This window comes from Rhinolophus hipposideros, assembly GCF_964194185.1.
Source record: "Rhinolophus hipposideros genome assembly, chromosome: 19".
In the NCBI taxonomy this organism is placed as follows: domain Eukaryota; kingdom Metazoa; phylum Chordata; class Mammalia; order Chiroptera; family Rhinolophidae; genus Rhinolophus; species Rhinolophus hipposideros.
The window spans coordinates 534,333-551,005 of NC_138065.1; the positions used below are offsets into that span (position 1 = coordinate 534,333).

The following is a 16,673-nucleotide window of genomic DNA, read 5'->3' on the forward strand; positions in this document are numbered from 1 at the left end:
AGGGGTGGGAAGAGGGGAGGAGGGCGGAGACTCACGAGCTCGGTCCTCTGAGGGCCAGGCTCGGTGGGGGCCAGAATGAATCACCAGGAGAAGCCGCTGGATCCAAGTCATCTCCATGCAGATTACATTTTGCCCAAGAAAGTGCAGCTGGGACATGGCTACTGCTGCAGGTGTGGGCAGGCACCAGCGCTCTTGCACGTGCTTCTGCCCAGCGCTTCCCAATCCTGGGCTCAGGCAACGCCCTGGGAAACGGAAAGCTAAAGGAATGCAGGGATTTGCGTCCTTTAAAGAAAGGATTGTTGGATTGTGGTCCTGGACCAGGAGCGTCAGCATGCCTGGGGAACCTGTCGCCAACACAAGGCTGATCACAAAGCTACTGAAATGCAAAAGTAGGAGTGGAACCTGCCCCTGGGTGGTCAGCAGCCCCCCCTTGGCTCCTCTGCACAGAGCAGCCTGAAAACCTGCTGTATGGGGGGGCTGGGCAGAGCCAGCCATCAGTCAGCTCCCATCCTTTCCCTCCTTCCTGCTTCTGAGTGTCATTTCTGTGGACCCCAGGGGCTCGTAGCCTTACAGCTGCAGCTCAGGCATTTCAGCAAAACTTCCAACAACCTGAAGAAAAGACTTCACTTTTCTGTTTGCTAAAGAAACTCGTGCATGCTGCTCATCATAGCAATTGACTTACAGACCCCATCCATCCATGTTTATGAGAGAAAGATTGAAAGCAGACAAGCCAAAATAGGAAAATAAAAATCACGTGCAATGTCAGCCTCCAGAGACAAAACCCTGCGGACACATCAGTGTGTCTCCTTCCAGCGGTTTTTCCCAGACAGAGCTCAAGCTAGAACGTTATATTCACAGTACTGCCTGGTGTAAGTACTCAGTACTTAGGTGTGGAGTGGATAACTAAATGAGTGAGCGAGTGAATGAATGTTCAAGATTAGATTGTGAAGAAGAAGAAAAAAAGATTAGACTGTGAAGCCACCTGCCTCCCGCCTTGAAGCCCTCTGGGCTCCCTGTTTCCAGAGTGCCTGGTACGTGTGTACGCTGGAGAAATTGTGTTGTCTGGTGACCAGCAGGAGTAAGAGGTGGCAGGGTATGTCACAAGTTCCTGGTCCTCTCATGTTATCTAGGAGTCCGAAGTCCTGCTTGCAGGCTGCTGGCCTCACCGCCTGCCGGCCTCACTCCAGCCTCTCTGACCTCAGTCTTCTGCTCGTCTGTTAAATAAGGTAATAGTTTTTGATCAGCACATGATACTTTATGCGAATGACTTCTAACAACTGTTCATAGACACCAGAAGGTAATAATCACAGACAAGCATGTTGGGAGTAAGCTGTATGTGATCATACATTTTGGTGTAGAGCCCAGTACATGCCACGTGTAGATGTCTGGCTCAGCCGCGGCCACTTTGAGACCAGTGCAAAGCCTACCTTTGTAAAATGGTATTCTTGGGCTCTATTAGCCTTAGGAACCTTCAGGGCGCAACGTCCTTGATACTTAATATCTTCTGGTGGAAACTACCCATGTTGTTTTCATTATGATGGGTTGTGGGGACAGAGCCAGGAGTGCAGTTTTCAGGCTCTCGTCCTCACATGGAAAGGTGCTGGCTCAGGTAGTAAGTGGCCATCAACTGTGATTGGATGGCCATCAGCTGTGGCCAGTTGGCCGTCAGCTGTAACCAGTGAGCCATTGGCCACTCATATAACTGCCGTGGCTACGCTAGCAGCAAATGGGGGCTAGCAAGAAGATGGTGGCTGAGCCTTCAAGCGGAGCAGTGAGGGTTGCGGATAGTGTGGCTCCTGCTTCCCGTGTCTCCAGCCCAGCCGCCAGCGAGAATATAGTGGTGTGACTCCACTATCTATGGCTCCGTGGGTGTTCCTTTTTGGCCTCACCATGTCCTGCGTTCTTATGTGGGGAGCGGGAGCTGAGACCCCGCAGGCCGCCCCGCACGACACATGGCACAGTGAGCAGGGTCTTCCATATGACATGCGTAAAACAACAGTCTACTCTCATTCATTTTTGTACATCTTGAGTTTTTATAAACTGCCGTGTTGCATTTCATTTTTGATACATACGTGTGTGTTCTAAAGGCATGTGAATTATAACCAGTCGGCCAAGTTATGTTGTAAAGACACAAATTCTCTAAGTCTCAACTTTCTCGTTTGTAAAGAGGCAGTAGTAACAGCTATTTTATAAAGTGATACTAAGAATTGAATTACAAAATCAAACACGGATGAATGAAGCCATCAGCCCAGTGTCTGGAATATAATCCAGGCTAAACTATGTTTATTATTATCACATATCCTAATATAATGATAATATCATCGGTGACCTTGCCAAACTGAGGATGTTGCTCCCAATGTCAGTATCCTCTTACAGATTACCTATATTGTAGTTGCCTCATTTAAAAAATAATTGAAAAAGGTAAGGCCTATACGGTCTCTGGGGTTCGTATGCTTAGTGAATTACCACGCTGAAAACCACTGAAGTGGCTTCTCCATGAGGCTTTCTACTCCCATTATTTGGTAAAATTGGCCACTTCCTCCTCTGGTCTCCTCTCTACACGACGGGGACAGATGTGCGTGGCACGTTCCTGCTCGGTTCTCTTCTGGTGGCTTCCCAGTTATTCTAAACCATAAGCACCACCAGGGTGGTTCAGTGTATTTCTCCTGCTGAATCATTGTTTGCGGGAGCCCGTGAGACAAGAGTATTTTCTCCGAAGGTCCTGGCAACCAGCCTCCTCCTGACTGCTCTGGGCTCTGAGTCCAGTCTCACAGCTTCTCAGTACTTCCATCGTCAGTTGTGAGGAATAATCACTGTCTGTCAGGAGGTTGTATAGGAATGAGGTTTGAAATCTCATGAGTGATACAATGTCAACCCAGGTTAATGATTGATGGCTTGGCTAGGCGCCCCTAGGCGGTCCCTCCAAGGCCGGTTTTCATTTGGCGCGCCCTCTAGTGTCTGTTTGAGCAAACAACATCCTCATTGTAAATGCCTTTGGGCGCGAAGGGGTGGGGCCAAAGGGAGTCTGTTTAGTAACTGGCTAAGCTTGAGCAATTCAACTAGCCTTGGAAACTTTAAAGGTCTAAATAATAATAATTATTATAGTAACATAATAATAATAACCACCTTTATTTTCAATTCTTACCTGGAACTCTTTACAGCGACTAGTTAAAAATTTAATTTAATTAATGTGTATTTTGCATTCACAGATGTGAAAACTGGTGGGGGCCTCACAGAATTTTTATGCAACCTACAATTTAGTGCAGTCACGTTTCGGGGGTTGGTACGTGTGTTACAATCAAGGTGCTGGGTTGGTCTTAGGCGCATTGCAAAGTCACAAACCCCTTAAATTGTTTTATTCTTATTAACACATAGTTAATAGATTTATTATTCCTCTCATTGGTGCAAATGACATACTGTCCCCAGGAATCTCAAGAGCCAGTTCCAGTGTTACTATCTTTGCACAACAGTTTTTTTATTTGGTTATCTTTCTTGTCACTGTGTTCATTTTACTTTAAAATGAAACGAAGAAATTTAGTATTTTTTAAGTTGCCCTTGTAAGACTATGTCTGTGTCTAGACTCTGTCTAACTCTGCGTCTAACTGTTCCTCCCCCTTTTCATGTCTGCTCTGACCTTCCTCACAACCACCGTTACTGGTTTCTAGGTCCCGGTCCTCCAAATCTCACCTTAAGAGTGGAGCCTGTCCTATTTTCCTTCTTACTCCCTGGACCCAGCACTGTGCTGGGCCCATTGGAGGTGCTGATTAATGCTTTGTAAATGAATGAATGAATGAATGAATGAGAGGGAGGGAGGGAGGGAAGGAGGGAGGGAGCAAAAGAAAGAAAAGAAGGAAGGAAGGAAGGAAGGAAGGAAGGAAGGAAGGAAGGAAGGAAGGAAGGAAGGAGAGAGAGAGAGAGAGAGAGGAAAGAAAGAAAGAAAGAAAGAAAGAAGAGAGAGAGAGAGAGAGAGAGAGAGAGAGAGAGAGAGAGAGAGAGAGAGAGAGAGAGAGAGAAAGAAAGAAAAGAAATGATCCCACATGATTTTCCTAGACCACCTAGAATTGTTGTGTTCCTCCCACATCCGTGCTTGCCTTTGGGCTTACCAGTGGCTTCAGGATCATCACCTGTCAAATAGAAATAATGCTTTCCGTTCACCAAAAGAAATGACAAACTGTGAAGTGTATGACTAGAGATTAATAAATTACATAAAGGCCAGGAGAGATTGGAACATATAATAGCCTCTAAAAAAGGCGTTGGTTGGTTCGGCGCGCCATCTAGTGTCCATCAGAGCAAACAGCACGACGTGTGTAAACACCTTTAATTCTGCAGGGAAGGTATGAGGTCCATCCAAGACGTATTTACTACCTAAAATCCACTAAACAGATTAGCAAGTAGTTAATAACAAGGGTGTATTTTAATTTTATGCACTTTATAGATAAAAACAAAAGTCTTATCTTCTTTGACTTTAGTTCATATTTGTGTGGGTGTGGGTGTGTTTACAGCACATGAATTGTATAATGACTCTGTAGGGATGTCCTAGGACAAATCTGAGTTCTCAATCTTCATTTTGTCATTGGTGAAGTGGTCATGATTGTAATGGTAGTTACAGATAGTGGTGAGGAGGGAATGAAATCCATGTCTGTCATTTGAAGTGTTCAGATAACTGTTAACTTTATTATACTCTTAAACCAAGAGTTGCAGAATTGTGCCACATTGTAGTGATAAGATGTATCTACAATTTTAAAAACAATTTTGATTGTGTATATAGCAAAATACATACATAAGTTTGTACTTACATTATGCCAGGCACTGTTCCAAGAACTAGATAAATATTAACTCATTACTTCTCCTAACAACCTACAAAACAGGAGCTGTTGACACTTCACAGATAAGAAAACTGAGACATGGAGAAGTTAATGAATTTGTCCAGGGTTACCTAGCTGGTAAGTGGCAAAGCTGAATTTGAACCCAGGCATTCCAACTCGTGAGCAAATCCTTTTGATAAACATACCGTGGCACCTCTGTATTTTTCTTGGATTGTTTTGTAAAACTAAGAGGAAAACATAAGTACCGTTACCATTAACCATGAAAAGTGTGAGGAATGTATGTACCAATTGAAGCATAACTACAAATCCTTCGGTGAACTAACATAATAAGAAATTGGTCCCAATCAGAAGTTTTGTTTAACTTCAGCAAATCTAGGCGAGTTCAGGAGTAAAAAGTGCAGGGTGTTGGAGTACCTTGGTTCCTCTTCTGTATTGGCAACACACAGTTCTCTGTGACAGCCACACCTTCTGACACTGAAAGTACGTACACACCTGGGATGCAGTGGGCAGGGAGTGGATGGTTATGTGAGTGTCACCACAGTGTTTTCCCACAGAGTGTTGGGCAAGGAGTGAGCTCCAATCACAGCAACGCAGGGTAGATTCTGAGTGACAGTGATGGGCACCTACTACTCCCCAGCGCGCGCACACACACCCCTCCCTTCCTGATGGCCCAGCTTCATCTCTTCTGGTTGGACTTCCTAGGCTAGCACCTAGGTCCTGTGACCTTTCAGCGATGGCCAGGGGAAACGCACATAACTGAAAAGATGGACTTGGTCTACTCTCGCCAGCCCCTCCAAATGAAGGAGAGTGCCAACTTTCTCAGGGTCACCCCGAAACAGGAGGGCCCCAAGGTACAGAATGCAGTGTGAATACGCCCCAGACAAGGGGCTGTATGTGTCCCAGGAGCTATGTACACAGGATCTAATTCAATTCCCACTCGATTCCTGGGGGAGGGTGTTATTCCCATTTACAGAGGAAGAAATGAACTTGGGAACCTGAGAACGTGGCGTGTTGCCAGCTCGTCCAGGGTGGAAGAATTGGTATTGAAAAGAAGCGTGCTTGCCCCAGAGCAGCTGTCTTTTCAGTCCTCTGCATTGTCAGCTCCATCCCCCAGCCCCCCACACACCCAGCAGTCAGCCAGTGAGGTGGCCGCTGTCATGCCTCATGCCTTGGTAAATCGGAAAAACGGTGTTAATCACTCCCAGTTGAGGTCTGTAGGAAGGTTTGCTAACATCAGGTTGGCCGGCTCCAAAAGCAGACTGAACCCTATGTGGTGTGGTAGGAGCAGGAAGTGAAAGAAGAGCCAACTGCCAGCCCTGGATCCCTACCTGGCCCCAGGACTCTCACTCTCACTCCTCTGAGCATGTCTTGCTGTCCCTCCCGCTTTCTCCAGCTCCATTCCATCCTTTTGGAACTGACGTTCTGCTCTGAACATTTAAACTTTGTTCACCAGATTTCCAGACCTAAAGAATATGAAATGAAATTAGCCAACCCACAACACCCAGGATAGGTATAAACATGAGAAGCCACTATTTCACTGTAATGTTTACCTGTGTCCTCAGCTGCTGGCTGGCTATCTTGAGGCCGTCCATTTCGACTGTAAAGATCATACCCTTAATCTGAATTTTCCCTCGAAGCTCATTCCAATAGGCCTTTTTTTGTTCACAGGCTTCTTAAATCTTATTTCAAAGCCTGAGACTCTGTGGGACATCTTGCTTTAAAGTTGATGGTCAAAAAGTTTTGTATCTTCCAACTTTTAGAATGGTTTCCAAAGATTCTGACTCTAGAGCCCTTAGGACAAACTGGGGGGCAAAGTACAATTTACGAAAGTTAAAAACATGACTCTGATACAAGCACTGTATACAGATAACTCATGCCTGGGTCTAGGAGTTTCATCACACTGATGGGGGGGCTAGCAGGGGGACAAGGCAGGTCCCAGCGGGTTACAGGAGAGCGGAGTAACATGTAATCAGGGAAAGAGGGGGTGCTGGGAGGCCGGACAGTTGGATGCAAAATTGGTTCACATCCTCTTGGTGACACAATTGTATTGTTTAGGGTTATCTTTTCTACTGGAAAGAATTCATTTGCATCTCTACTAGACACAACCTTTATCAACCTATCAATCTACAAGTGGGCGTCGAATTTTACATACTCTAGGCCTCATCCAAGGTCAGTATGACGTGACAGTTCCCTTCACTGAAGCTGTGTTATCCAGTGTGATAGCTTTTAGCCACCTATGGCCACTGGGCACTTTTGATGTGGCTGGTCTGAATCTAAATGTTCTAGACTGCAGAGCACACACTAAATTATGATGACTTTCCATTAGAAACAAGGAATATAAACTATCAGTTTGGTGCAAAAGTTATTGCGTTATAAAAGGTTAAAAATAATTGCAAAAACCGCAAGTACTTTTGCACCAACCTAACATCTTTTTTTTAATATCGATTACATGTTGACATGATAATCGCTTGGATATATAGTTGAATGAAATACATTATTAAAATTAATTTCCCTTGTTTTCTTCCCAATGTGATACTAGAAAACTTAAGAAAACTTAAGATTGTATATATTGTGTAGCGTGGCCTTAGAGCACCAGATGACCCACATGTGCCCTTAGACAATTTTCTAATACAGTTTGAAGGAATAGGAAGAACTATTTTTGCCTTATTTTTAAGTTTTGGATAGGTTTAGTCAGTACAAGTTACAGGGATCTGGGGAAGGGTTCTCTGCCTTCTGGCCTCCATCACATAGCAGAAGTTGGGAGCCGGCTCTAGGGGACTGGGGGAAGCCAGTGTCCTCATGACTTGAGGCCTGGACTTTAGAGCTGACTGATTCAACCTGAGTAATATTCAGGAACCAAATCACAGTAATCAAATTTACACGCCGCTGATTTATAAATCAGGACACCAATTTATGGTGAAAGGATGTCCAGTGCCCTGGCCATCAGGCCTCCACAAAGCTGTTTGCCTGGGGGCCCTGCACGATTAGCTGAGTTCCAGATGAGAAGGGGTTCACTGCACATAGACCAGAGTAGAGAGGCATGTTCTCATTTAATTTTAGCCAAAACATTGCTATTTTTATATATTTTCACACATACAAAATACATATGAAGGTGCTTTAGTTGTTCCTACACTTTCAATGATTTGTTACAATTCCTGTACCCAAAGTCACACTGATGGATGGCAGGTCTCAAGTGGTTTTTTATGGCTACTAAGGCAACCATCCCTAATCTTATTAGGCTATTAATTCCCAGAGGACATGATTAGTAGTAGGCAGTTTCCAAATGTTGAACGACTGTTGTTCAATGAAACCAGGGGGTTATCCTTCTTTTAAAAGATGATGCCTCATTTTTCATTCATCCCTGAACTTAATCTGTATCACTGGAACACAATGGGTTTGTCTCTTGGAACGTCTGAGCTAAGGGGACACAAGTCTTATTGGAAGAAAAAGTTCAGTTTTACTTGTGACAAGTAAAAGATGCAGGAAAATAATTTTCAAAGCTCTGTCTCCTCCAACCCAGGCTTACTCTTTGCACATATACACTATTTGGCTAATTACATGTTGATTTCTTCTTGGCAGTTGGTTAAACTTAACTGGTGGCTGTTCCAGTCAAGTTCATCCAGTTGCATACAGCTGGGTCTGCTGCATTTTAACATTTAGCAAGCGTAGCATTTAGTGAGAGCCCAGACCTTGAGACCCTTGTTCTCTTGTTTTTGACTACCACAGTCTAAGTCTGACACCTTTAACACATATTTTCATGTAGACGTATGTTTGAAAAGGAATTTCTGGTGAGTTGTAATACTTCCTTTGTCACTAAATAGAAAATATATGTATATTAAGTATATGCGCAAAGTGTTTACTCAGCCTTTTCTTTCCAGAAAATAATTGCAACGGCATGGCACCAAAGAGTGAAATAAGAAGCAGCAAAATTAAAGAGGTAAGACAAACTTTACAGTAGAATACACATGACCAGCTTTAGAAGGGATGAGAGGTGAGCTCATCGAGGAAGAAAGGATAAAATAGTTTATATGTTCTAGTATTTTTCCTCCATTTGTTTTAAATTTTGCCATCCAATTTTTTTCCTGTTTCAAACCTACAGTTCATCTTATAAGTCAAAGTGTATCTTATTAAAGTCAGTTGCTTTATTTCCATCTATATGTTTGAGTTCCCAGTTAGGGGGTGTCCTTCTACATCGTGACATGTGTTTGATATTGTTACTGGAAGAAACCTAGAATTTTTTCTCTTGTTTTTCTTCTTTAAAGTGTATTGGGGCGACAATTGTTAGTAAAGTTACATAGATTTCAGGTGTACAGTTCTGTAATACATTATCTGTATCTCACATTGTGTGTTCACCACCCAGAGTCAGTTCTCTTTCCATCACCATGTATTACACAAGGTTTACCCTCTTCTAGAGCCCCCCCAAACCTAGAATTTTCATGTGCTGAAATTCATCTTTATATCGCAGCAAACCAAAGAAAAATAAAATAAGTGCTTGTTTTCTTTGAAAACAGATATCTCAATGTCCCTAGTTGCCAAGTCTCTTGGGGGTTCTTGGCAGGCTTAGGGGGCCTTCCTTCCTCCCTGATCCCTATTCTTGAGGGCCAGACCCCCTGGTTTGCACAACGCAGAAGGGAACCTGAGAGCTGTTTAAAATCAGCCCAATTTCTCGCCTTTGGAAAGCAAAGGGTGCCCCACCCCCACCCATGAAGAAGGATTTGATACTTTCAATGTTTACACATCAAAGATTTAAGTCTCTTATGCACCACCATCCAGGACCCCCACTGGGCTTACGACCCCCCTCCCATCCGTCCCTCACTCCCGTGGGCTGGCTCCGGAGTCCCATCCTAGCTCGCAGCTCCTGTGGGTGTACGCAGAATTCAGAGGAGGTGTGTTACTTCCCTTGCGAAGAAACAGAATTGTCGGGAAAATTTAAGTGGAAACCATTTCGTTTCTATCCCCAGAAGAAGGCCGGCATGTGCCCAACCAACCCTGAGAAAAAGAACTTTCGGGGGCAAAGGAGCGACCAGGTAATTTAGAAGAAAAACAGAAAGTGGTCTCCAACTGCCCTGGACTTCCCTCGGAGTTGGGGGAGTTGGGGGCTCCTGGACGCGTTGTCTTTGCAGTTGCGGACGAAAGAATCGCAGAGCCCGAAGCCTAAGGCTTCTCGGATTCTTTCCAGACCAAGCCCGGGTGATTTGGGACGGGGCATTTTAATATTTTCCCCCTTTTGTGAAGTGGAACAAACACAACTTGGGCGCACCGCGGCGGCTCGGAGCCTGCCAGCCAGGAGGGCGGCGAGCGCACCAATCAGCGCGCGCCTGCGCTCTATATATACGGCGGCGGCCCGCGCCGCGGCATCGGCGCTCAGCCACTTGTCCCCGAGTCCCAGACCATCACCATGTCGGAAACCGCTCCTGCCGCGCCCGCCGCTGCCACCCCAGCGGAGAAGGCCCCTGTGAAGAAGAAGGCGGCCAAGAAGTCTGCGGGGGTGCGTCGCAAGGCGTCCGGCCCCCCGGTGTCCGAGCTCATCACCAAGGCCGTGGGCGCCTCCAAGGAGCGCAGCGGCGTGTCGCTGGCCGCGCTCAAGAAGGCGCTGGCGGCCGCCGGCTACGACGTGGACAAGAACAACAGCCGCATCAAGCTGGGTCTCAAGACCCTGGTGAGCAAGGGCACCCTGGTGCAGACCAAGGGCACCGGCGCCTCGGGCTCCTTCAAGCTCAACAAGAAGGCGGCCTCCGGGGAGGCCAAGCCCAAACCCAAGAGGGCGGGCGCCGCCAAGCCCAAGAAGGCTGCTGGGGCGGCCAAGAAGCCCAAGAAGGCCGCGGGCTCGGCGACCCCCAAGAAGAGCGCCAAGAAGACCCCGAAGAAGGCGAAGAAGCCGGCGGCGGCTGCGGGGGCCAAGAAAGTGGCCAAGAGCCCGAAGAAGGTCAAGGCCGCCAAGCCCAAGAAGGCGGCTAAGAGCCCGGCCAAGGCTGTGAAGCCTAAGGCGGCCAAGCCCAAGGTCGCCAAGCCTAAGAAGGCTGCCCCCAAAAAGAAGTAGAACGTCTGCCTCTAAAAACCCCAAAGGCTCTTTTCAGAGCCACCACTGACCTCAAGAAGAGAGCTGCGCACTTTTCTCCGTACCCTGTCCCGTTCTCCCCTTTAGCATTTTGTTTTAATGCGGTGTTTTACCAGGTCTGGAGATGGCTGCTGACACCTCCCGGGAAAGGTGGCCGTTGGGGAGGGGGAGGCTGTGAGGTGACAGCCCTGACCATCCCTGCGGCCAGTCCCCCTCCCAAGGGGTTTGGGGTCTGGGAGGCGGAGCGTCCCTGCGGGCCCCGCCCCCCCCCGGGGGAACGTGAAAACAACAAGTGAAACCAGCCAGTTTTATTCTCAAAGGATGTCGCGATTAGGCTGAAGTCATTCAAAAGTCCCGCCTGCTCGCGGGTTGGCGCACTCTTCCAGCCCATGCTTTTCATCACGGATTTAATTGGACAGTGCACGGTTTGTTTGTTTCCGTTGGGTTGAGTTTTGGCTTTTAAATTTGACGTAGATGTGACTGTTATTTGGGACCCTACCATGTTTCCGAAAGTCTGGTGTGTGTCTGGGGGGCGTTGTTGGCATCCAGCCCTGGGAGGGGGGTTCTGGGACCTTTGCAGGATCTCTTAATTCCTGCTGGCCTGGCGACAAGGAGCACGCTTGAAAAACGACTGTCACCCAGGGCTCGGCTACACTGGGATCTTTTTGTCCCTCTTACCGTGTGATTTTGGACATGGCTGTGATGCGTCTGAGCGCATCAAAAACAACTTTCCGTCGCCATTTTGTCTTGGCAGGGCGGTCCCCGGCCCTCACTTTCGAATGACATCTAAAAATCAAAGATGCTTTAAAAGTACTTGTACGGTCCAAAACTTTCTACGTGAGGAAGAAAAATATTGGTAAACTCGGGGATCCGTGTTTATGGGTCGGGTTGATGTCGCTAGTAAAGGGCTTTAGTTTTCACGGACAGTGTCATCTGTGGGTTCTCGTATTCACGGTTTCTCCTGTAAAGTCCAGGGTCCTGTTTTTAGTCTTTCGGACAAATTTTTTTCTCAAGTCCTAGGGACAGGGTCTTTTGGGGGCCTGCCCCTCAGTTCTTCACCTTTTGCCCCAAGGAGAGATCTGTGTGTTAATTGCTGCTGCGTTAGTGCTGGTCACCTCTGAGCTCATCCAGCCCCGCCTGACCCACCCCTCCCTATTGGATTAGGGTTGTGTAATCTTCATTTTCTTTGTAATCATGGATAGAAAAACCGTCCTTTCTTTGAGAGTAAACACATACAGGAAGGATAGTTCTCCCATGGTTTCTTCCAGTAATTTTGTGTCGTTAATTTTACATTTCAAAGAATTAAGCCCTCTGTATTTTAATGTAAGGTTATGGATAGGGATAATTTTTTTGATATATGGATGTTTTTTCCCAAAGACCATTTACTGATTCTTCCATTTCTGTTTTCCCTCCCCTCGCCATCCCACCTCCACTGGAGATGCCACCTTAATCAGAGGCTAAATTCCATGACAGTTCTTGGTCTGTTTGTGTTCCTTTGACCTTTCTGGCCACTCCCAAGGTGAGACCACACTGATTTGTCACCTTCACAGACCTGTCTTCAATGCTGAAAGGAATACATAACCCACTGTAGGTACTCAAACAATAATTGCATGGTAAATAATTAATGGAGATGTTATAATGTGAGTTTAATAGCTGATAGAGCTGGTTCTCATTAGTCTTCCTTTTTATAATTTCCTGGTTGTTGTATTTTCAGCTAATTCCCTCTCATTACTCTTTTTCAGGATGTTTGGGTTATTCTGTTATGTTTGATTATTTCGTTTTTCCATTTGTACTTTAAGATGCTCCCCCTCTGATCCAGTCACTCCTTCATTACATGTCAAAACCCCTCACCACCCTCTTGGTAGTTTCATTGGGATTATGTTGTTTATATAAACACATCTGGGGAGATGAGTTTTCTATTCAAGAACGTTTGATGTTTTTCAACCTGTTCAAATACTTTGTACTTTTCTCCAAACATCTCTTCACGTTTCGTTTCACCTTTTTTCCCAGAGCTGATCTTTATTGCTGTTGGAAACGGCAACCTGATCTTTTAGATTCTTTGAGGGCTGCACCCCGTAAAGTACACAAAGAAGGTGTCCAGTTCCTGAAAGAATCTCTGTGTGAGCGAATTAATCCCCAGAACAATGCTATCTATAGCCACGTAAACAAAGAGCAAAGAAACAGGTGGAATCAATTTTAATAATACAATTATTTAAACCAGTATGTCTGCAATATTATTATTCAACACACAACCAATGTGAAACGATGTATAAGACATTTCCCAGTCTTTTTGTTTGTTTGTTTGTTTCTCATACTGTGTCTTTGGCATCTCTGTATTTTGCATACACACCACATCTCAGTTCCTACTAGCCCATTTCAAGAGCTCTTGTTAATCGTATGTGGCTCATGGCTGCATACGGACAACGAAACTCTAGAACACCCTCTGGCCTCAAATATCCTGGTCTTCTCTAATTTCATATTTGGTTTAAGGCTTGAATGCCACTGTGTCTTAATGTATACCGTCTTCTATGGCCTAAAACATTGGGAGAAACGGTGTCTGACGGTAAAGGATAGTTGATTGGTCCAGAGGTCATTGGGCCAATTTGAAGGGATCAAAACATTTCTGTCCAAAACTGGATTTGAGTTATTGAATCTGAGGGGACAAGATGTGAGGGTCTGGGAGCTGCTTTCTTTGATGCTATGTAGGAGAAACCAGGAGATATGGTGGATAGAGTAGTGTGAACATACACGTAAGAAACATCCACACTGGTAGAGAATTTTTAAATATGTTGGAGCCAAACTGATGACATTGCTGGGGAGCAAGATCTCCAATGATCCAGGAAATGACAGTTGTGCAGTTTCTTTTGTGCAAATTAAGTTGAGGGGATGTTAGGAGGATGACATGGAAGTTGGAGAGCAAGGCAGATACTGGATTGCAGGGAAGTTACTATGTGCTTTCTTGAGGGTGGTCACCTTTTAGAAGGAGGGGTCTGAAAAGAGGCATTGCAGGGGTGTGTGAGCTGAGATGCACAGGGATAGTGGAGAGGGCTGGCTTAAGGCCAAGTTAACCTTTTACTAAAAACTCAGGGCCTGGGACCTGAGGACCCCCTATGACCTGCCTAGTTAGGGGTTGGTGGTCAGATCACCCTGTGAGGTTACTTTCCATAAAACCCCCTTTTTACCCATTGTTGATTTTTTCCCCGTCATGTTAATATTCACTATCTAGTTTTGTATCTGTAATTTTGTATTGTAATTTTTAAGTCGCCAAGTTGTATAAAAGCTTTAGGCCTCAGAAAACCTGGATCTACTCCATCAGTTGCATTATCTTTTTATATTTGTAAAAATAAAAAGAAATTAACACTTAAATCGATATTTGTACATTTATTAAAAGGGGCATGTGTAAAGAGAAGCTCTACAGTTGCTACCCTTCGTGGATGAAAAAGGGGTGCTGTGGTACTGTATAAATCATAAATTCCTAACTGGCAGGTCATGGGGGTCGTCATGCCCAGCCCGGAAACTTTTTAGTAAAAGGCTTATCTCTGCCTTTGTAAAGAAGCAGAGCTGGCCCATCACCACTGCAGGTAGCCAGCTCAGCTGACACTAGGGAGCAGTGACAGAGACATTAGGCAGCACTACACAATGAAGAATGGGCAGCTTGAGGTGGAAAAACCTGAACTCTCCCATGGTTTAGACAAGGAGGTTTAGAGGAAAAAATCACCTTATCATGAGCAAGGGGCCTGCTGATTGGTCAAGAATGCGGGAATGTCAGTAAATCATAATTTCAGGTGTGGAGGTCAGCTTCCACCTACTGCAGACTGGCTTCATGAGGCCAGGGAATCATTCTGCTTTCCTGCTCTGAGGAGCTGAAACACAATTCCCTCCAAGAGGCTATCTTCAGTTTAAGAGAAACCCATACCTGCTAGCCTTAGTCAAGGCCTGCCATTGTTCCTGGCTGCCTCAGGGTTAATTAGTAAGGTAAAGGGCCAAGGCTTACAGGGCATGCTGGAAACAGAGGGCTGGGGCTACATATTCAATCAAAATCATACATTTAAGTCAGGGCTCTCGAGTTCAGTTGGTTGTTCGCTTTGTGGGCTGAAAAGCATCTTGATGCACGTTCCCAGGTTTATCTTGACGTGCTAGGGTGGAAGCTATACCTGTTGTTTCTCTTATCCATTGTGTGCTATTATTTGCCTTGGTGATTTATTTTTCCTGCAGTCTACCAGGTCCCAGATCAAGCAATTTGTTTAATAGGGAGCTATGTGACTTACTCCTTGTGGCTGTTAGACCAAACTAGCATACAAACCTATATAATTTTGTTTTTTTTAAAGATACTGAGGGGTCTTAACTGCTCGGCTTTTTCTTAAGCAGTACTGTCCTTGTCACACAGGTTAAGGAATCCTTGATATGCCCCCTTTCAGACACCGCCTACTCTCAAGAGAGAACATCTTAACTACTTGGCAACCAAATCTCACCTTGCTTTCCTCCACCTCGATGTTACCTTCCTAACATCTCAATTTAAAATACATGGAAAACTGCAAAGCTCATTCTCCGGACCATTTCAGATCTTCCTCCCCTCCACAACACCTTATCAGGTTTGGCCTAAATACAACTAGTTCTTTACAGGTTTGGACACTTTTCAGCTTTCTTAAAACCCATTCACTTCAAGGTGCATATAAGAAACAGCCAGTAACCACCCAAATGAAATGCTTAGTACTAAAAGAATTAAGATCTTTTAGTGCTAAACACATTAAAATCTTTCCGTACTTGTACTCTTCAATTAATTCCTTATTTAAATGTTTTCTTAGTATTTGAAATCTGTAATGAAATTACAACTGCTTTTAAGTGAAATTGTGGGTGGCTCTGAGAAGAGCCTTTGGGGACAAAGGGTGACCTTGATTTTAGGCCCGCTCTCCACGGATGCGGCGCGCAAGCTGGATGTCCTTGGGCATGATGGTGACGCGCTTGGCGTGGATGGCGCACAGGTTGGTGTCCTCGAACAGCCCCACCAGGTACGCCTCGCACGCCTCCTGCAGCGCCATCACGGCCGAGCTCTGGAAGCGCAGGTCCGTCTTGAAGTCCTGCGCGATCTCGCGCACCAGCCGCTGGAAAGGCAGCTTGCGGATCAGCAGCTCCGTGGACTTCTGGTAGCGCCGGATCTCGCGCAGCGCCACCGTGCCCGGCCGGTAGCGGTGGGGCTTCTTGACGCCGCCGGTGGCCGGCGCGCTCTTGCGGGCCGCCTTGGTGGCCAGCTGCTTGCGCGGGGCCTTCCCGCCGGTGGACTTGCGCGCCGTCTGCTTCGTGCGAGCCATAGCGACCTCTGGAAACCAGCTAACTTATGCTGAAGGCAGGAGCCTGCAACAGTTTATATAACGAGACTCCCGCTCTGATTGGGCCGGGCATCTGTCCATTACGCCTCGCGGAGACCGTATTGGTTGGTAGCGACTCACACTTCCTGATCACATGAGCCACCGATGTGTTCAGACCGAAAATTAACATCTTCCTGCCACCCACCCTCGCAGCTTCTGATATTTTCAATCCTTTCTCGCCTCTACTGTTTTCGTGTCGTTTCTTTACAACGTTCTTTGCCTTTTCTGGGCAGAATTTAATGTAAATATTACAACGATGTATCCTGTTTGCTGAGGAAAATTTTAAATTCTGGCACCTGAAACTGGCTTTCTTTTCATCTTTTTGAAAAAGCGCGCGCCAGATGTGATTGGCCAACTGATTTTCTTCGCCTCAAATTCAGGAAGGCTAATTTCACGTTAGTGTCTTGATTTCTCTGTTTACAT

At 45.9% G+C, this 16,673-nt stretch overlaps 2 protein-coding genes across 2 annotated transcripts; one reads left to right on the plus strand and one right to left on the minus strand.

Annotated features, from left to right (window-relative positions):
- Positions 1-10,188: 10,188 nt before the first annotated feature.
- H1-2 (H1.2 linker histone, cluster member) lies at positions 10,189-13,170 on the plus strand. Its single transcript, XM_081080394.1, has one exon. It carries the CDS (start codon positions 10,225-10,227, stop codon positions 10,864-10,866), a length of 642 nt encoding a protein of 213 aa, XP_080936520.1. The 5' UTR covers positions 10,189-10,224; the 3' UTR covers positions 10,867-13,170.
- A 137-nt stretch (positions 13,171-13,307) lies between these two features.
- LOC308510689 (histone H3.1) lies at positions 13,308-16,431 on the minus strand. Its single transcript, XM_081080399.1, has one exon. The coding sequence runs from the start codon at positions 16,191-16,193 to the stop codon at positions 15,783-15,785; it is 411 nt and encodes a 136-aa protein (XP_080936525.1). The 5' UTR covers positions 16,194-16,431; the 3' UTR covers positions 13,308-15,782.
- Positions 16,432-16,673: the final 242 nt, after the last annotated feature.